At 33.0% G+C, this 22,559-nt stretch overlaps 1 protein-coding gene and 1 long non-coding RNA gene across 23 annotated transcripts in view; one reads left to right on the forward strand and one right to left on the reverse strand.

Annotated features, from left to right (window-relative positions):
* LOC144318433 (uncharacterized) overlaps positions 1-22,559 on the forward strand; it is a 72,715-nt gene that overhangs the window by 38,395 nt on the left and 11,761 nt on the right. For 3 of the 5 annotated variants that reach the window (XR_013384331.1, XR_013384329.1, XR_013384328.1), the window contains 2 exons: positions 21,392-21,453; positions 21,548-21,748. This is a non-coding gene — a long non-coding RNA (uncharacterized LOC144318433). The remainder of the gene's footprint in view (positions 1-21,391; positions 21,454-21,547; positions 21,749-22,559) is intronic. The other 2 variants (XR_013384332.1, XR_013384330.1) reach the window with 1 other exon arrangement.
* Positions 7,511-22,559, reverse strand: part of ZNF644 (zinc finger protein 644) — a 107,273-nt gene continuing 92,224 nt past the window's right edge. For 16 of the 18 annotated variants that reach the window (XM_077905369.1, XM_077905366.1, XM_077905368.1 and 13 more), the window contains 2 exons: positions 10,036-10,138; positions 7,511-9,206 (listed from right to left, as the gene is read on the reverse strand). In XM_077905369.1, the coding sequence (XP_077761495.1) occupies positions 9,014-9,206; positions 10,036-10,138 (296 nt within the window). In that variant the 3' untranslated portion in view covers positions 7,511-9,013. Of the gene's footprint in view, positions 9,207-10,035; positions 10,139-12,168; positions 12,239-22,559 lie in introns of those variants that run through there. The other 2 variants (XR_013384324.1, XM_077905376.1) reach the window with 2 other exon arrangements.

The following is a 22,559-nucleotide window of genomic DNA, read 5'->3' on the forward strand; positions in this document are numbered from 1 at the left end:
GAGGATTAAAGACAGTTTAAATTAGATTAAAGTCTTACTCCATTTCAGTTGCTGTGAAAAAACACACACCATATACTGGGTAGTTTATAAACAAACAAGAAACAATTATTGCTCACAAGTCTGGAGGCTAGAAGTCCAAGATCAGGATGTTAGCATGGCCAGATTTTAGTGAAGACCCTCTTACAGGTCACAGATTATCTTTCAAGTGGTGAAAGCAGTTAGAAATCTTTTTGTAAAAGTGCTAATCTTATTCATGAGGGCCCTACCCTCATGACCTAACCAGCCTCAAAGTCCGCCTATTCATACCATCACCTTTGGTGGTTAGGATTTCAATATAAGAATTTGGCAGTACGGGTGGGTGGGTGGGATGAGGGAAACAACACAAAATAGAGACCACAACAATGACTTAATTTGAAAAAATATATATATATGCAGGGCAGCCTGGGTGACTCAGTGGTTTAGCGCCTCCTTTGGTCCAGGGCGTGATCCTGGAGACCTGGGATTGAGTCCCACATCCGGCTCCCTGCATGGAGGGAGCCTGATTCTCTCTCTGCCTGTGTCGCTGCCCCCACCCCTCTCTCTAAGAACAAATAAATATTTTTAAAAAAAGAAAAAAATATATATTCCAAGAAAATCTAGAAACTGTAATACTTAAAGATTTTTCTTAGTCCTATAAATATATATATTCTGAAAAAATATATATATATTCTGTTAACTTTATATATATAAAAACTATATAAATGCTTTATTAAAAAATGCTTTATTAATATTAGTGTATATATAAAAACTTTATATATATAATATTAACAAAGAATACTCAATTCAATTAAGATAGGAAAGGAAAAGAAATATTAAGAAAATATAATACATATAAAGCACAAGATAATATGGACAGAGTAAGTATAAACATATACAGAAGCACAGAAATATGAATGGTTATATTGACTTATTCATCTCAAACTAGGTGAAATAAGAAAATCAAACTAGAGGTCATTGACAAAAGGAAAACCTAAGATGACACTAGAAAGGAGAGGGAAAAAGCATATCAGGTAAATAATAAAAATAAAAAATAGGGCTTTTTTGGGGTTGCTTTTATTGAATCCAAGTAGATTTAATAGTCATCATGAACCTTTATATACTCAAGAACACTGACTGGAAGTATAGAAACAAAAACTGAGGATGAAGAGAAACAGACACAGTAGCAGTCATACTGGGATCCTAACATACCTTTCACAGAATCACAGAATCTGGCAGGTGGAGTAAACGACATATGAGTAAGATACAATTTAAATGGCATCACTTAAATAATCCTTTAATTGTGGAATGCAGAAAAATAGAACTGATGAAAATAATACCAAGTGCAAGTTCTTGAAAAGACTAACAAAAACAAATAAAACCTTTAGTAAGTTTAATTAAGGAAAAAAGCTAAGCTTGAAATAAACATTAGTAATATGATGAAACAATGACAGATACAGAGATTAAACAACGTATGAGAGAATACTACATGTAAATTATTCCAAAATTTTAGGAAATCTAGAATAAATAGGTACTCTTCTAGGAAAATGTAACCAAACCTGGCTCAGAGAGGAAAAAAAAAAATCCAACAATCTATGTATAAAAGAAATAGTAAAAGTAATCAAAAGATATCTCTCTTAAAGGTAACAGACTCAAGGGTTTATGGACGAGTACTATCAAATCTTTAAGAAACCAAAATTATCCATGTTAAGAAAATTCTTTCAGAGACTAGGCAAATTTAAACTTCCCAACTCATTTTATAAGGTTAGCATAACTTGGGTACCAAATTCAGACAAATACAGCTGAAAAAAAGTAAAGTCCAGTATCACTAACAGACATTAAAAATTTCTTTAATGAAATAGAAGCAAATTAAGTTCACCATATGAATCAAAGAATCAAGACCAAGGAGACATTTAAGGATGGTTCGATATTTAAAAGCCTATTAATGTTTTTTACTAACATCAACAGATTAAACAAGAAAAATCACATGCAAATCTCAACAGAAGCTAAAGAAATGTTAGCATTGAGAGTCCATTTTTTATTTAAAAGAAAATAAAAAACTCTTATCCAATAACACATAAAATCTCTTTAGCTAAATAAACTGTCTACAAGCAACTCCCAACAAACTATATTTAATGATGAAACAAAAGTATCTCCATGACAATCAGGAATAAGACAGGAATACAAGCTATCACCACTAATAATCAATATTGTACTGGAGAACCTTGATAATATAAGAACACAAGAAAAAGACTAAGTATAAACATTGGAAATCAAGAGATAAATATCACAATTTGCAGATGGTACGAAATGGCTACAGAAATTTTAAAAAAAATTAACTGAAAAAATACTAGAATAAGGGTTCAGCTATGGGAGGATATATATGACTGCCACACAGAAAATCAGTAGTTTCCCTTTATATCAGCAACATTCAACTAAAAATTTTGGGGGAAAATCACAATAGCAACAAAAACATACAGAAACAAATTTTCTTTTTTAAAGATTTTATTCATTTATTTGGGAGAGAAAGAGAGAGAGAGAGAGAGAGAGAGAGCACAGAAGGAGTGGCAAGCAGAGGGAGAGGGAGAAGCAACCTCCCCATAAAGCATGGGGACTGATGTGGGGCTCCATCCCAGGGCCCTGGGATCATGATCTGAGCAGGCAGATGCTTAACTGCCTGAGCCACCCAGGTGCTCCTAGAAACAAATTTTAAGTATGCAATTCTTTATAAAGAAAACAATAGGACTTTCCTGTAAGACATGAAGATAAATGGAAAAATATGCCATATTTCTAAAAATACCAATTTTCTAAAAAAGACTCATATTTTCCCATTTTCCACAAATTACTTTATAAATTTGATATCGTTCTGAGTTCAAATAGAATTTGACAAACTAATTTTTTTTTACAAACTAATTCTAAAATACATTTGGAAGAGCAAAACATTTAATATATTATTTCACTCATATGTGGAATTAAGAAACAAAACAACTGAGGGAAAGGGAAAAAAAAAAAAGGAGAGAGAAGCAAACCAAGAAACCTACTCAAAACTATAGAGAACAAAATGATAGTTACCAGAGGGGAGGGGAGTGAGAGGATGGATTAAATAGGTGGTAGGGATTAAGAAACACACTTGTGAAAAGCACCAAATGCTGGATGTAAGTGTTTAACCACAATACTGTACACCTGAAACTAATATAACACTGTATGTTAACTAACTGGAATTTAAATAAAAACTAAAAAAAAAAAAAAAAAAAAAATCAAAATTTATTTTTAAGAAAATACCTATAAAGTATTTACATTTGCTTTAAAATAATGGCTTATTCATTTAATCATTCAGTGAATATTGACTGGATGCACACTGTGTATCAGAATTATTTTTTTAAAAGATTTTGAGAGAGAGAGAATGTGCATGAGAGGGAGGAGCAGCAGAGGGAGAGGGACAAGCTGACTCCATGCTGAGCTCACAGGGCTTGATTCCACAATCCTGATCATGACCTGAGCCAAAACCCAGAGTTGGACACGTTAACCCACTTGAGCCACTTAGGTGCCCCTAGAACTCTTAGGAAAATAGAATAGAAAAAAAACCACACAAAAATCCTCTTTCCCAGAAATTTATATAAGGGCTTTTTTTTTTTTTTTAAGATTTTATTTATTTATTAATGAGACACACGGGGGAGCGGGGGAGGGCAGACAGGTAGAGGGAGAAGCAGGCTCCATGCAGGGAGCCCAATGTGGGACTCCATCCTGAGTCTCCAGGACCAGGACCTGGGCTGAAGGCGGTGCTAAACTGCTGAGCCACCTGGGCTGCCCTATATAAGGACTTCTGATTCTGATAATGGTAGGCTACAAAATCTCAATTTCCCTCCCTGAGGTCAACTAAAAACGTTGGATTAAAAAAAACAAAAGCATCATATAAGCAACAAAGAAATAGCAAGATAGTAAAGAATTATCTAGTCAAATTAAGTGAAGATAAGAAACCCTGTGGGGCCACCCAGTAACAAAGCCTTTTATTTTTGCCCAGAGGACATGTCCTATCTGGAAGAAATAGCTATGAAAGTAAGTTGCAATTTTGATGGCTGCATGGCTGCACGGAGCTCATAGAACAAAATTATATTCACAACATAAAAGGTGAACCAGAGGTATATGAACTTTCCCATGATCTAGCTCTTATAGAGAACCTGACTTTGGGTCATCTGGTAGACCAGGAAAATACAAATCTTGAAATTGGGTTTAAGGTGTTCTAAACTGGTAGAACTCCTACTCAGCTGGCAGAAGTAAATGAAAATTCTATGGGAAAGATACTATCCTAGGCTTCAGAACAGTTCTAGAATTGTTTCCAAATATAATGTCTAGCATACTGTTAAACACCTAGGCACATAAGAAAAGCAGATACTATGAACAAGAAACAGGAAAAGCAACTATCAATAAGCTCAAACCCAGAGTTATTTGGAATTATCAGAAGGAGAATATGTAAATAACTATGTAGGCCACATTCAAGAAAATAACAGCCACATAGGCTACTAGAAACAATAAAAAGCATATCTGAAAAAGAACCAACAGAAATTTTAGATCTGAAAAATATTACAATCAAAATTAAGACTTCAGTAAATAGGGTTTAGTAGTAGCTGAGAAAATGACTAAATTGGAAGATGGGTCAGAAGAAATTACCTGAAATGTAGCACCAAGATAGAAAACTGAGAATAAATAGTAAAAAACCTAGAGAACACAATGAGAAGGATTTAATATGCATTTAGTTCCAAAAGAGAGAATGAGGCAGAAGAAATAAATAGCTGCGAGACAATAGCTAGGAAACTTCTAATACCCAGCAGAGACCCCAATTGACAATAATAAAAAAGGAATTCCCATCCATATAGTAAAACTTTAGAAAACTACATAAAATCAAATAAATATATTAAAAGTATCAGAAAATACAGAACAGCTTGTTTTAAAATGGGCATCAGCTGTACTTGCAGGAATAATGAGATGACTTATGGCTGGGGGCCCCAAAATAGCTTCAGGATGGGAGCTGGTCACTGAAACAACCAAGGCATGATTAGAAGACTGCAACTTTTAGCACCTCTCTCCACCATCCCCTACCTTGGCCCTGCTAAGACCTTCAGGGACTTGAGATTGAATTTAATCACCAATGTCCAATGATTTAATCAATCATGCTATGTAACAAAATTTCCATAATGACTTATAAGCAATGGGGTTCAAAGAACTTCCAGGTTGGTAAACATATGAAGATGCTGGGAAGATGATACACTCGAGAGGACAGGGAAGCTCCATGCCACCCTCTCTCCTGCATACCTTGCAATCTCTTTCCATTGGTTTGTTCCTGAATTATGTCATTCATTCATTCATTTTTAAAGATTTTATTTATTCATTTGAGAGAGAATGCAAGGGGTGGGAGAGAGAAGCAGAGGCAGACAGGGACAAGCATGCTAAGTGCAGAGCCTGATGTGGGGCTCGATCACATGACCCTGAGATTATGATCTGAGCCAAACTCAAGAGTTGGATGCTCAACCAACTGATCCACCCCAGCACCCCCTTAGTTATGTCCTTTATAACAAACTTGCAAAGTCAAGGATCTTCCTGAGTTCTGTAGGCTCTTCTATCAAATTATTGAGTTTGAAGAGGGTGTTGTGGGAACCCCCAATTTACAGCCAGCTGGTCAGAAGTACAAATGACCTGATACTTGAGACTGGCATCCTGAGGTGTAGGCAGTCTTATGAGACTGAGTTCTTTAGCCCAAGGAGTCTGCTGCTAAGTCTAGGCAGTTAATGTCAAAATTGAATCCAATTCCTAGATACCCAGATGATGTCTGGAGAATCAGAGAATTGGTTGTTGGTATTGGAAAATGCTCCAGATCTAGTATTCAAAGGTTAGGCTACACAATGCACCACTCAAATTTAAAACTGGGAAAGTAGTATATATTGTAATACACACAATCTCAAGTACTTTGAAACAATAAAAGAAATATAACAAGCTGTTAAAAGTAAATATCTTTGAGTGATTATACCAAGATAATGTCCTCTATTTTTTCATCGTAATACTTCCAAAATGAGCATATATTAAACTTTTTTAGTGAGAAAAAATATCAAAGCCATCCTTTAGACTAATGTTCTAACTGTACAGTTCCTGAGAGGTCATATGTATGTCCCTAAAAAAAAGTCTATTATATGACTACTGAAAAACTATCATCTCCTTAACCCATAATTAAATGTGAAATCCGAAATAGAGATATTAGCTACACCAATGTTCTAATACATTCTCTCCTTTTTTTAAAAAAAGATTTTATTAATTTATTTATTTGATAAAGAAAGAGCATGTGTGCACACACAAGTAGACAAAGTGGCAGAGAAGCAGGTTCCCTGCTGAGAAAAGAGTTCAATGTAGAGCTCAATCCTAGAAGCCTGGCATTGTGACCTGAGCCACCCCGGTTCGAATATATTCTAAAGAAGCATAGTAGAAAATATTACTTTTAGAGAAGTTTCACTTTTTTGTCTTCATGCTGTTAAATACATAACACTTTTAACCAGATTTTTAAAAAAAGAAAGAAAACTCTAATACTAAAAAAGCTCAAATATTTTAGTAATTATAAAAAAAAAGGAATTAAAAGAAAACTAGGCCATATTCAATATTGAATTAGACCATACTTTGCTACCACGTAACTTGAGACAATATAATTTCTTTTCTTGTGGAAGCCAAATGAAAATGTTTTAACTTGCTAGTTGTCAAAAGACAAACTCTGCTTCCAAAAGAATTTTTAATTTGGAAACCCAAATATCTTTTCCATGAAAAATGTTTTTTGTTTTAACTTCCCAGGAATCCCTCTAGCTTAATGTTTTTAATTCAAATTACCCTATTTAATTCTTTTCATATGTAGAAAAAGAAATGGTTTTAAATAGCTTAACATAAAAAATTTAATCTAGGTTTGCTTATAAAATCAAACTACCTAGTTTACTTGTATTCTTACAATTTGATAGTTTGCTTAATAAAAATCACAGAATTATAAAAATTAGAGCTGAAAGGGGCTCTAGTGATTGCTAGTCTTTCCCCCAAAACCCTAATTTTTTTAAATTTCTGAATTCTACTTGCTATATATCTTCCAATTTAAAAAATATATTCATTTATAACTATTGATGAAATGTTCAGTAAGAGACAACTAGTATATAGAGACTTGGTATAATTTGAGTCAGAAGTACAGAATTTGAAATTTTAGTGTCATCTTTATAGAGAAATACACAGTTTCTATTAAGCATTTCAAAAAATAAAAATAACTTAGAAGTACTTTCCCCCTATTTAGTACCCCAGAGATCAGGAGGCCCTTGGTTGAGAATGATCCATCTAATCCAACATCCTAATTTCACATATAAGGTATGTGAATAAAGGAACTTGCTAAGTACAAACTTTCTGAATAAAATAAAACAACCTCAAGTGGACTATTTCCACCATTGAAAATAAGAAATGCTTCACAATATAGACATGATAATTTTCTTTAAGTTTTTTTTTTATTTAGAGATTTTTTCTGGTAAGGAGATATACCATAGGAAAGCAATTTCACTGGCAGTGAGGTATGTATATACTCTACCAAAATACTCCTTATTTTAACTGTTTTTAACTTTATTTACATACGAAGAAAATTATCAATGCATATCCTTGTTTCAACTATAGTATTAGCCATACTACATGAAATAAAATGAAATGGTGCTTGCATACAAAAACTGTTATTTGTAAAGGAATCTGATTGCAGTTAAAAGAAATAATTTGTTTTTGGAAAGAGTTTAAAAGAATCACAATTTATCATGACCAAGACATCTGCACCATATTTTCCATTCCTCACAGCACATTTATTTCAGTAATTCCGTTATGTCGGTTCTTAGCATGAGCATAGTGTTACACGATTTTCGTACATATAATCACATCCAAAACAAGTTCTAAAATTTAAATTGTAAACATTCTCATCATATGTAGAAATATTTCAATTGGTGTATTAAGTTTTGCTAACTGATCAAATTTGGAATATAAATGAGAAAGCCTATTCTAAGTTGTGTAGTGAGCATTGTTTATTAATTACATTTCTACAATGTTAAATAAAGTAAGAGGCAAACCTGTCCTGTAAGCATGTCAAAATTTAGGTAAAACATTAAAAAGAAACAAATCTGTTAACAAAAGGATGTCTTGCAATAAAGAACATTAGATTTTTTAAATCTATTATGATACAAAAATGTAAAGGGTAAATAGCATCTTTGTTGACAAAGTAGGAGGTAGCATGGATGCACCACTTTATTGTCTGAGAAATGCAACTGGAGTAAAGAATATTTCCTTACCACAAATAATTTCCAGGACTATGTACATATTTCTTTTAGAAATACTTGTTTAAACAAATCTCCCTCCACTTTTTAGTATAAAAAAAACCGTTCCATGTGATTTTAAAAAAACACTTACACATCTAGATAGAATAGTACTCTGCCCTATTTGAGTGAACAGTCTCAAACTATGAAGTACATGATATTTAATGCCCTAAGTTGAGTAAATTTAGTTTAGCGATTCCTGGTATTATACAAAACACTAAATACATACAAACAAAATATAATATCTTATTTTTCAATGCAAGTCTTGTGGGGAATAAACAGAACCTTGATTCCGGTAACACTGCAGAAAATGTAATTTTCCAGTAAGTCTGTCTTTAAGTTATCCATGTGCAACAGTTTATTAATGACTGCTTACATGTACTGATCTTTCATTGAGTGAACACAGTTAACTGACAAAGCTTAGTAAACCTTAAAAACACATATTCCATCCTATATAAAATATATAGACTACTTACTGTTTGAAGTACTCAGTTTGCTCTGATGTCACTGTAATTCATTTTTCCCCATTTTCCTGCTTTAGTATTTATAAACGGATAATTTAACGTGGCTTTAAAAAAAAAAGACAAAGAATTTCAAATTTACATCCAATTTAAATTTGCTATTTAAAAGGTTTCCTTGTTCTATGAAGCTGCTTCTGCCATTAGTAGAGAAAATGAAGTTTCTGTAATGGAGGCAGGCTTTTTAAGTAGTGACGTGACTTCCACCATGCCAGCTCCAGTCCGTGGAAGATTAGCGTTTACAATGTGTCGTTGTAAGTGCTTAATCCAGTCTTCCTGAACAGACAACGGTCCACGAAAGACTAGGCCACAAAACCTACAGAAGAAGTTGATAACAGTTCTCTTAACATGACCAATTCCCTTTATTTAAAACCAATTCAAAAAATAAATAAATAAAACCAATTCAAATAAAATCCATAAACTAAGAAGTAGAACTTTATCGTATCTTGGAGATACTATCATATACAGGAGTACTTGACAACAGTTTTAAAACACATACAGAGTCAAAATGATTTCATGTAATATAAAACTGCCAATTCATATGTTTAACAGCTATATTATCTATAGTAATATTTGTAAAGGTGGGAACATTATTATTAAATTAAAATTAAATTAAAAGATCTTAATACCTATGTATGTCAATACGTTTAAAACAAGTATAATTCCAAATGTAGCATTCTTTTCTACAGACCCTTCCCCAATTCAGAATTCCTTAAACTGCATGAGGATGAGTATAGAAGGGGGTGGGAATGAGTTTGTATAGCTATACTTAGAAGTATGAGTGGAGAGAAGTTCCCAAGCAACAGAAACTCAAGACAAATTAAAAAAGAAAAAAAAACCAATCAAATTAAATCAAACAAAGCAAATAAATAAAACACCAGCACCATAACAAAAAATTACTTTCATAAATCACAGTATCATTGAAATTTTGAGGTAATATAAAAAATTTATTCATCAGTTGTTGAAATACAGTGTATTATGAAGTAAGATTTTAAGATGGTCTCCAAAAGTTCATTTATAACTTGATTGTTGAGAATGCACCTTCTGCCACAAATTAAAAATACCAAATTAAAAATCCCAAATTAGTTAATATATCTCAAAGCAAAATCTGAAGAAACTGGAGATTTGGCAATAAAAGCATATACCTGCATCGGAGAATGTAAACCTCGTCAGCACCATGAGGTAATGTTAGCATTTTCTTCTTGCTTCCAGATCTTGACCTTGATTTCTTTTGCTTACAATCTAAGGCTAAAAAAGGGAAGAGAAAGACTTAACATTTCATATATATTCCAAAATATAAATATATACTTCTAGAGAAGTCAGACCATATAAATTAAATTTTAAATTTTAAAAAGTCTATATTCATTTGAATTCCCTGAAGCATGCACTAACTTGCAGCTGGGTCTTTAACAACAGTAATATCATCTGTATACATTCTTCCTATACTACTTTTCAAATAATGCTTTATCATATATAGCAAACTAGAACTGAGAAAATTAACTAAACTCAAAATTACTATATTGGCCAATTATTACAATGGCAATCTTTCCTTTTATGATCATAAGTACATTGTTTTCATATCTAATCAATCTTATTTCCAGGAAAACTAAAACCTTTTATTTAAGATCATTAAGTTTCCATTTGATTACTATTCCATTAAGTAGGTCTCACATGTTTTGAAAACTTAGTAAAGAGTCATAATAAAAGCTCAATGGGAAATCAATTTTATAGCAAATACTAATAAATAGCTCTTAAAATTATATGTAGGCCCTACATTTGGAAGGGCAAAAAAAGCTCAACTCTCATTTTTTAACTCAACCTGTATTGCATATACAATAATACATTTTATTTTACTAAGAAATTAATAGAAATCCAGATCATCTCACGTAAATTTACAAATGGACCAGAAACATAATTCTAATTATTCTTCACATTTTTAAATTTTACATGATCTCTTAGAACTTATTTTTTAAATCTGATTAAAAAGGGGAAAATTTTTTATACTAAAGTGCATCAAAATTTTAGTGCTGTTCTTGAAATTTTTCAGATACTTGACTTCTCCTTCAGTCACTTATTCTAAAAAATCTAATTAAGGGAAAAAAGGTTTTTTGTTTTTGTTTGTTTTTGTTTTTTTTTTTTACAGGTAGGAATGACCGGACATAAAACATTTTGTTGGTCTTTGAATACAACTATACCATTCCTTTGGACAAAGGGATGACAATATTCCAGGGTGCTGCTGGTCAATTAGCAGGAAGAGAAGGATCTAGGGATCCAAGGGAAGGGGAACAAATGTAACTGAAGAGTTACACAAATGGGTTTTCTTCTGTTAACCTGTCATGTGAAATCCCCTGGAAAAATTCTAGGTAAGAGAGAATAGGAACTGGCTATTCAAGGATTCTGTGAAATGAGTTGTTCAAAGTCCAGATTCCAAAAGAACAGATGCTACTATTACAAAACCAGTAAACAGTTTCTCACAGTAGTCAAGTGGCAATGCTAACAGAAATGTCATATAGAAAATTAAAAACCATGAAAAGCCTAGATAATAGATAAATCTCATTCAAGCCACTGGTTTCTGCTTCTTGTCACCTGCCTCTTTAAAAGTAAAATCTTGCTTGGGCCCAGAGTCTTCCTTTGCTTATGCTCAGAAGAAGAATCTAATAATAAAGAACTGTAGGAAATCAAGTTAAGTATTAAAGAATGGCTAATTCAAAGCTAAACAACCAAAATCTGGAATAGAAAAATCTTGTAAGTTATTAGTTTCTCAGTCAAGAGCCTGGCACGTGGTAGAAACTCAACAAATACTTCTGGTGTAAAAACAATGGAAATCTCAATAACCTTCGACATTTAGACAGCATATGAGTGGAAATTTGTTCTACCACTATGCAATACAGGTAGCATTTCTATAGAACATATATTCATTCATTCGTTTAAAATGAGTATGTTGCTAACAGTCACACTGAAATTCTTCATTCATCAGTCTATAGCTTAGATGTAGAAACAAAGTTCTTCACAACCAGTAGGAAGAGTAAGGTATCAAGTGCTTTTGTAATTAGCACCTTCTTTTTGCTAGTTGCACTGGTGAGCAATCTGAATTTAAGTGGATTTTAAAACATAAAGCAATTAACACACTAGAAGAGTTTAGGGAACTCAAAGGGCTAAGTGCAACTAGATGTCAGCTATTCTCCTATCTAAAAGGTAAACCACACACAATCCCTGTCTTTGTTATGTGGAACAGAGTAAGCATTTGGTTTATGGAGAGATTACAGGGAGAATCTTACTTTGATGAGCTCGCTGGTTGTCAAAATTGCCACACTGTATTCAAATTCCTTTTAAAATGTAAATAAATTACTGTAGGATACAAACAGAATGCATTATAACAATCCTTTAAAAATTTGTTCACAGAATGCTAATGTTAAGTGTGTAAAGCAAATTGAAGGAGAGGGGCAGGGGGTAATGGGCAAGTATGTAATAGAATGTAGTATCGGTATTATTTAAATGCTATAATTCTTTAAAAATGGAACTGGACATGTTTACTTTGAGATATAGAACTTTTTTATTTTAATACAGGAAAAATAATTTTTATGACTTCTAATGTTGTATGGACTCTAGAAACTGAGGTTTAGGCTGTTTTATGAATGATCAGATCTAAATTTTAAATGAAAGTGCCATAGTATTTGTAGTGATTAATATTTGAAGGTATCCTGACTTTGCAAAGTAGGACAACTCTGCCAGCATATGATTGAGAATTGCCATTACCCAGGAATCCAATTAAGTTTAGAGAACCACTGCATTGGGCAGTTTGTCCATCCTTGGAAGTTTGTCCATAAAGTAAGGATATTAAAAACTTGGGACTTCTGGTAATTATACCTAAATACCTTGGTGTCCTAATATCTCCATGATCACTTTTAAATTTCTTATCCCCTGAAATGTCACTTATTTTAGGTGGTAAAACATGAATACATTTTACAGGAATAGTTTTTTCTAATACCAACATCCAAACTTTACTCCTGAATTATTAACACAAACATTTTAGAAAAATCTGCAAAAAAATGAGTATTTAATATATTGTTAATATGCACAAAGGGGACATCCATATGGTATTGTCTTCATGAAAAAGATGATTTACACAAAATGTTCCACCAAATGAAAAAGATGATATACAAACATCTATTACATAAATGTTCTCATTCAACAGTTTATTATATATAAAGGGAAAAGCAGTTTTATTCTGGATTGTACCAGGAGTCATTAGAACATTAAAAGCAGAACACTAACACATTCAATTTTAGTATAATGGGGCCTTTATCAATATTTGTGATAAACAGCCAAAGTTAAGTTAAAGTTGTTTACATTAATAATCTGTCAAACACATAACTTCATACAAAGCCTTTCTTTGAAATGAGATTTTATTTGCACTTAGTGTTAAAAAATAAAAATGCACACTTTTTATTGCTTCCAAAGTATTTTAAATCTCACACTTTCTATACTTAAAATTTGCACAAAATACTAGATTGGCTTCAGAAATTCTTAATTTTCTTCTCCTTGAGCATGACTGTATGTTTAGAAAGGAACAAACTCAGTCATTCAAACCTTCCTAAGGTGCCTATTCAGGGTGGCAGAAAATGTTTAATCAATATTAACCAAAAGACTGTTAAAAACATCTTTGCAGTTATCTGATTTATAAAGGATCTAATTTGTTACTGGGAGTATTTTACTTGTAAGGTGAATAAATTATGCTCTAAGGTTATATCCAAAGTTTTAGAATATATATTTTCTTCAGTAAAACAGCTATTTGGTCAAATAGGAATGAAAGAAAAATACAGTAGACTTATGAACCCTTGAAAAGAACACCATACTGCTATGCTACAAAATACAAACAACAGTGACAACGACGAAGACAACAACAACAAATGTGTCTAAGGCGCTAAACCAGTGAAAAAGCAAATCAATAAGAAACATAAGAGATACAAATTCGAGTTTGTTTTCTTCTGAGCATTATTTAGTTTTACACCTAGAAGAAAAAGAATTTACTTTGGGCTCCAACATTATTAAGTAAGTCCTTATGCCCTTTCCACCTTTCTGCCCATTACATACAACTGTTTCAATGAATTTCATTTGCTACACAAAACAAATGATCTCCAAAAATGAGTATTTATTTCTTAGAAACATATGAACCTTCACTGTGGTGAAGAAGCACATAACTAATTCACCTCCAAAATATTTTTATGTGCCATCATCCTCCCCTACCCATTTAACTCAAAGTCCCATCTCATCTGTTTTGTTCCTAACTGGCTTTTGGCATCTCTGGAGTAAAGTGAAACTTAATGGCCAGGTTATACACATTCAAGATAAGAGGTATGATATAGCTTTACTAGAAGGGAAGAAAATTTCTTCTCCATCTAGTTGGCCTGTGTAAGATGGGTAGGCAGCAACAGCAGCTATTAACTCATTTAGAAGACGGTAGGGATAAAAAAGATGGAAACAGGCAAGTTCATCATTACACCACCATTAACACACTGGTGGTGGAGGTTAGGTAGTGACAGCGGAGAGGTTGGAGAAGAATGCATATGTCCCAAGGGGCACACAAATATGAGATCATAAACTCAATTCTACTTGCTGTCTTTAATCCTTCAAAGTTTATAAGTTCCAAGCATATAAAAGACTGTGCAAAGACCATTTTCTTTCCCTTACCCCAACTAAAAAAGGAACATGGCTTTTTTGGGGGGTAAGAAAGGGAGGAGAAACATGTTACCTTGTATAAAATAGGGATGGGGGATAGAGGAAGCCAAATTCTTATTTCTTCAGAGTACACTCTTCTCTTTGCATAAAGTGCCTACAAGACAGACTTCATAGGTATATGACTTGTGCAATTACATAGAATCCCATACTTGGTTAAACACTGTTATTGTACACAGTCTTGAAATTCTTAATAGTTTTTTAACACAAGGTGTTACATCTTCATTTTGCACTGGATCCTGCAAATTATGTAGCTGGTTCTGGGTCCTGAGTACCTACCACTCTAAACGGGAAAGGCAGGCCTCGCTCGGCCTCTTAAACTCCTGGCTCGTAAAAAAACAAAAAACAAAAAACAAAAAAAAACCTATTAAGAGAAAAATTGTTAAAGCCCACTTTCTATAGCCCATTAAAATGGAAAGGACTTTCCTACTCCCAATACCAATTTTTTTGTTTGTAGGTATACTGCCATAATTAAACCAGTCATTATTCCAAAGATCTACATAAAGCAGTTTAAGTGGTTTATTGTCATGAAAAGCAATGTTCCCCTTCCAAACAGAATTAAGCAGATAGATATACAATTAGCAACCTCAGAAGTATACTTTCACCATTATTTTCTCTTGATATTTTCACTCCAAAATTGGATATTTTTTCAGTAGCCTAAGGTACTTTCATCAATTTTTAGAGTTTCCATTCTCAATGACTAAAAGTAATAACTAACCCAGAATCACAGAACAATCGTGGCAAAGTTAATTAGATTCTGTATGATTGAACATTTTACCTAGAGGAGGATGGAATGCAAAATATTTGAAAAGCAGATTTCCTTTGCAGTAAGTATGAGGCTTATTGCTTAAAGTATTAGTCTAGAAGAGACAGGTAGCTTGAGTCTGTCCTACAAATAAAGGGTTATATTAAGGGTAGGAAGAGCCTTCTATCCTTTGTACAGAGAATGAGTTCAAGCAAATGAACTTACCCTTTATTTAAACTTAGTTCTACCTAGGAGGAAAAAAGGTATATTCAATTTGTAGAAGTCTAAGTCTCTGCTATTTTAAAGTAGAGGGGATATCAGTAAAAGAATATTCTGAGTAATATTCCACTAAGGTGTCAAAGGAAAAGTTAAACATAACTATGATACTTTATCAAAGATTTTTATCAACCAAAAAATTGGAGGCAGATTAGTTTTTCCAGCTTGTCAAAAGCTAACAATACCCTGGCTACAAGTTGTTGACTGGTCAGTTAAGAGTTAATAAGGATAGCAAATATATTATTTCTCTGTGGTAACAGGTTAAGAAAAAATACTTAAAATTTCTCCTTAAGGTGGGTTGAACTTGCATGCTGTTTTACTAAAGCAAAATATGCACTTACCAATATTTTTCCAAAACTAATACATATATAAAATTGTAATAAACATTAAAATACGTAACTAATCTGCTATGAATCACTTTTGTTTAGAATTACTTGCATATAATCACACTCCCTGACACCTAAAAGTCTCAATATTTCCAAAATATCATTTCATATTTAGTAGGAGTAATTAAATAAATGTTTCTGATTATACAATTAGGTAAGGAAACCACCTCACTTTAATATTGCCATTAAATTACCTTTAATATAGTCATGTTCAACTTACATAGGGCGCACAAGAATTGTAACAGTACATCTAAAGGTCACAAATGCACAAATCCCAATAAATCTGATTTTTTTTTTTATAATTTTGAAGTGTTTACACATTCCAGCCAAAATCCAAACTATAATCAAACATGGCGCTGACAGGCATCTTCTGCTTTGAACTAACTTCCAGCTAAGGCCACAATTAAATATGTTCTAACCGCTACACAACAAAAATTAACCTTATTCCTCAAATTCCAGACACAACAAAAAACAGTGACTACTATTTTTCTACTTCTTACATACATGAGGAACCAGCAGTCTCCAAAAACCAATCCTCTCACCCTAACTTCCAAAAAACAAAGTCTGTGTATTGTTTTATTATTTCCATAAAGTCATTTAGTGCAGATTACCTACAAGTTAGCCCCAGCCAGAACATGCCTTGTTACTGTAAGGCCTAACTATATCTTAATCCAGATCATAAACAGCATTAAAAAATTCATGTTAGAATAGGAACCAGAGCAAAAAGAAAACATCAGAACAAAGGATATAAAGATATTAGACATGTTAGAAACTCCAAGCATATAAATATCTGGGTTAAAAAAAAAAGATATAAAAAGAAAAACTCAGACAATTAGTAACAGAACCAACAGCAATGGTAGGGGACTAGTTAAGATTTTTATGAAAAACAGGTGGTTGATCAGAAAAGATTACCAACCAAATAGAATTCCTAAATTTTAAAACTAGTGACATCAAAAGCAGGCATCATAAAATATAAATATTTTGTGCTACAATGGTACAAAACTCTTCAGTGTTCCATTCTTCTAAATACAGACTTACTGATTGAATAAGTGTGGTTTTTTGCTTTGTTACAGTGAATAGCTAGATGATGATGTGCTGCTGGATAAGTAATAAAGCCTACCGTTTTCTTAGGAAACACCATGGTAGAAGATTCATAAACTATACTGACTGTACAACCATCCTCCTAATAACAAGATTTAAAACCTGAGCTATCTCTGTCTCTGTCCTCTTACTCTTCTACCTTTAATCTGCCAAATTCTGCTTATTTTACTCCCATAGTATTATCTGTACACTTATTATCTTTTCTTTACATTGACATTGCCCTGGTTCAGGACTCCTAAAATGACCTTACCTACAATTTCTCCACCTCTACAGTAAATTCTTTAACTTTTCTCAAATTCTTTAAAAGAAAATCTTCACTTGTTCCTCACTACAAAGTTAATCCCATCACCACGCATTAGCATTCCATATCCTCTCTACTCCTCCATCTCCTACTTAACTCATGTTTTCATAAACTGCCCACTGTCCCAAGTTGCTCCTTCCTATAGGTATGCTTCTTCCTATCCCTGATTCCTACTTCCATTTCAATTAGCTATTCTCAGGGTCCAAATCAAATATTACTTCTAAAAGCCTTGCTGGGTCCTGGTCCAGCTCCAAGTACATTTCCCCTCCTCTAGACTTTCACAGAATTTCATGAGGAGAGGTATACCTCTCCAACAGCACTTAACAATTTGTCTTGTATTACAGTTATGTATTATGTACTTCTACCGTAAGATCCAATTTATCTCTGCAGTATTTAGCACAATGCATAAACCAAAGCAGGAGCTGAAAAAAATTGCTGGTTGAATTAGTGAATAAATCAGCCAATCAATTTTTAGTATTATGGGCAAATAGTCCATTTTTGCTGGCATAATAAAACACTTAGTATCCATAAGGGTGACTCTTACTTATCAAATGATTAAATTATATTCAGTCTAGTTTCACAAGGTAGAAATTAGAACAATATCTTAGAAACATTACTATCAAAATGGTTAGGATAAAATCACGTGTGACACTAGTCTTCAATTACCTGGAAAATTTATTCAGCTTGAACAATTTATTGCTGTGCTAATGCAGAATAATGATACATCTGTGAAGATGAATATATACAGATATATACTTTTAATGAAGAACAGTACTACAGAGATAAGTAATGGCAAAAAAAGCACAGAAACCCATCTTTCATTTTATTTGAAAATAAAAAGATGGGTAAGCCCATCTTTTTAAAATACAGGTTTGGCCACATTATTCCCTTATCTAAAAAAATTTCTTCAATGATTTCCTAAATTTTTTTGCAAGCATTCAAAGCATCAACCCCACCTTTCAGGCATTACTATTTTCCCAAAGACCTGCCATTCAATCTTCCAGTACCTCTTGAACTAGAAGTTTCATCCCTTTGTGCCTAAACTATGTCTTTCTTTCTGCCTAGAATGTTCTACATTGTCTCTTCTTCCTAAAACTACTCATTCTGCAAGTTCAGGGTCTAGCTGGAACCTTATGAAGTTTTCCATAGTGGTACACTTGTACTCATCCCACAAGATCGTGAATGTGTGTGTGCAGCTGATGTGCAGGCTCTTTACAGCCTCAGCTAGTTAGCATTGTCCTGGTATATGGATATAATAACTAAAAATTTTGTTTAATGAATGAAAATTTTGACTACCAGTTTTTTTCTTTCTCATTTTAAACATAATGACAAGAGACACAGGAGCATGAACTACTCTTTTCCTTTTTCATTCTCTTTAAGGCTCTATTTAATAATGAGACAAGCTGTAAGAGCAGCAGGAAAAAAGAACACAACTTATTTCCCAGCTCCCCTCAAAAGGCCTAGACTAAAATAAATACCTTTATCTCCTACAGCACTTATGCTTTACTTCCATTTACTTGTGTACTATCTTGCATAGTTCTCTAATTTGGACAGTTTTGTATGTGTTGCCAAAAATGCTTTCCCAAGTTCTTTGATGACAGGGAAATGTTTCATACTTTTCATGTATCCTCCATATAGCCTAGTCTAGAGTAATCATCCAGGTATTTGCTTTAACTAGATGCTAGTTAACTCCTTTAATCACAATAAGAAGATAAAAATATTTTGTTTGTACTCTTTCAAGTTGAATGAATCGCTATAAGAGCAGGCAATTTCCTCAAAATGCAATATTATAATAATGTTTTAAAAGACACTGCAGAGACACTCATGAAAAGACAGATAATTTAATGCATCTTGAGAAGCTTTCACAATACTATTTTTTTCTTTCCACCACAGGAGAAAAGTGTTCCTATAGCACTTTCCACAATGTAAGAATTACTTTCCTGGTGGCTTATATACCCACTCAGCACCTGGCACTGTGTTACACATTCATTAGCACTTGTTGTTGCAAGCCTCTCTGGCCAATTATATCATTAAAGCTGAAAACAGGCAAAGGACCCTATTAAAAGTAACACACAATCTACTATTCCATTTAAAAGTGGATGGTAAAAAAATAAAACACTGACTTTACTAAAAAAAGAATGTAGATATTGCATTGGCGGTATTGACTGAAAGACTCTAGTAACAATTTTTAACTTCTCTTTTTCTCATTGGAAGCTATTTATTAATTATGATGGTGGTGCGTCTATTAGTGTAGAATAACAATAATCCTGCTTTGTTCTGGAATGAAATGAAGCCTTCTCCCACATGTATTTGCATGTAAAAATATTTTGGGAGGCACCTGGGTCAATGACCCAAAAAAGATTGAGAACTATCACATTAGAATTATATGAGTCACCAGTAAATAGCTATTTGTGGAGGCAGAGGAGCATCCTTTTTGGTTGATTCAGGGCAGCTAGAATATTTCTCTCCCTCAGAAGACTGCTAGTTCTCACAAAAGAGGCCAGGAACTAGTAACTTCTAAAAAGGCATGGGGGTTTATTCTATCACAGGTAACCAAGCCCACGTTTAGCATTTACTCTAGGGATATCTAAGCTTTTTCTTCAAAATAAATAAAATCTACATGAATGAAGACTACCTGAATTAGGAAACAGGTATCAGACATTCTTACGAAGGCTTTAGTCCTACCTACTTTCCCTTTACATTGTTCCAGTTTTGTGATCTATTTGGATTAAGGTAAAGTTTTTTAAAAAGGATTTTTCTATTATTTTTTTAATCAAAACAACATCTACATATTCTTGAAATATAATGCTTGTTATTCATATGAACTGATGAATCCCCTTCCAGAAACTATAGGTTGGGACCATTGACTTACACCACTGAAACTCAAATGGGGGAAGAAAATAGGCATGTGGAGCTTATAAAGATAATATAGAATGTCCCATTTGGAAAACAAAAAATATTAATAAAGCTGATTTTAAAAACTTCTTAGTTAGCATAAGTAAGCACCAAAGACATCTTCCATGTAGCTCTACTGGTCAAGAAGCTTTCAAAAATCAGGGAAAAGTTTCAGAATTTCTAAGAAAAGGTACATGAGTTTTCATTTTTTTTTAAAAGTGGGTATAGGGGAAAAAAAGTGAGTATGGGCTGTGGAAAATACCATCCTAGACTTTCTTCAGCTTTTCATTTCCCTTCTCTTTGCCAAACACACACTTTATGTTTTCTAACACTTCTGGCATTTTGGTTGGTATTTAAGGTATTTAAAAAGTAATAGCCACTTTTATTCTTGATGCCCAAAGAAATGTATCCCCACTGATCCTGTATTACTTTTTCTCCTTAATAGTGAAATTTTTAAGATAATAAAGTGTTCATTAGGATGAACCCTTGGTCAGTGGAGGGTTACGACCAGTTATTTATAATTAATCCTACATTTTGAAAGATTTTCAGATGAAGTAAAACCATTTATTAATGACCTACAAAATCTGTACTGGGAGATGTGCCTTTTTGAGTATTTGTAATTATTTGTCTGAATTGTCAGATTGAAACATTTTTTTTAAATCCTGCAAAATCTAATCCAGGTCTGCTTCTTGGGTCCCTGTTCTTTGTAAGACTCAATATTTATTTATTCAGTCTTTACCAGAATGCTCCCCACCTTTAACTTCATTTTAGGATTTCCAACTGTTTTTTCTGTACGTGGCAGACAATAGTGATTACAAATATCTAGCATAAGATAGTGATTTCTCAACTTTAATAACTACATAAATTTGGGTAACTTGCTTAAATTCTCTAGGCCCCAGTGTCCTGTAAAATTGAGAGAATTATTGTACCTACAACTCATTCGGTGGTTGTGAAGGTTAGATGTTATGCATGCAAACTGCACAGCACAGTGCTGGACACATAGTCATTATTCAATATAAGTTAGTGATTATGATAACAATGATAAATTTCTGTTCCTATAGTTTTTTCTTCTTGGTGCCTCCCTGCTTCTAATGTCTGCAATCACCTTCCAAGTCTGATGAAGGTAGGAGTAATATCATAAAAACTAAAACCCCACAGGTAAGAGGTTACTAATTCAGTAAAATAAAACTTGCTCTATTTTTCTCCCTTTAATATAGTCAACAGTCATCCCTGGTCATTTGTATACCAAGTCAAAGGATAAAGCAAAGAAGCAGAAGAAAGAAAGACATTAGTATGAATACAAGTGTTTCTTTGGTAGCAAGAACATATTGGATGTAAGCCATAGGAAGACATGAGGAAGAACAAAAAAGTTGGGAAAACAACAACCAGAAGAAAGCAGAAGACAGTGATCTAAAAGAGTAAGGGAAATAAAAAGACTGGAAGGAGAAATTTAGGCAAAAGAATTTATGTAGATATATTTAGAAAAGAGTATATTTCAAGAAGTGAGAGAAATGGGATTTCTTAAGCAGGGCAGCTTGAAAGGCTACAAATGAAAAGAGCAAGGCATTTGTAGGGTAAGGAGCAGTATTACATGTGAGTAAACTAATTAAATTTTTCACAGGCTAGCAATATGAAGAGGTATCTGCAAGGTTGGGCTAACCAACCAAAAATAACACAGAAATGTGCATGCTAACATTTATGTGCTTGGCTATATTTATTAATCCTAAACATAGTTTAGGAGCATTAAAAGAAAAATCTATTCAGTTATCAACATGGGCCATTATTAAGGCTTATCCCTTTAAAGATTTGATCTATAAACCAATGAAAATTCCTTAGTTTTGCTTAGTTTTCTAATCAAGCTACATATTTGAAATTTCACAATAATTTCCTTTCCTAATAAAGCATTTCCTCAAGCTAGAACTACAATCTTTTTTTTTTTTTTTTTTTTTTTTTTAACCAAAGAGAGGTGCCTTACTGGAATCTACTAACAAAAATAAATTTAAAAATCAAAAATAGTATAATTTAAAAATCAATGGGAATTATGTAGATTCAAAAGTTCTACACCTCTATTGGCTTTTTTTTCCCCCAAATCAAGTCAGTAAGAGCCAAATGAAAAAGAATAACTTGCTTAAAATTGTATCTAACAGTTTACAAGTTGCTGAAATTTAATGTATATTCAGACTCAACTGTGCTTACCAAAGGAAGCTATAAATATCATCTGAATTAGCA

Source organism: Canis aureus, chromosome 8 (genome assembly GCF_053574225.1).
Source record: "Canis aureus isolate CA01 chromosome 8, VMU_Caureus_v.1.0, whole genome shotgun sequence".
Lineage (NCBI taxonomy): Eukaryota > Metazoa > Chordata > Mammalia > Carnivora > Canidae > Canis > Canis aureus.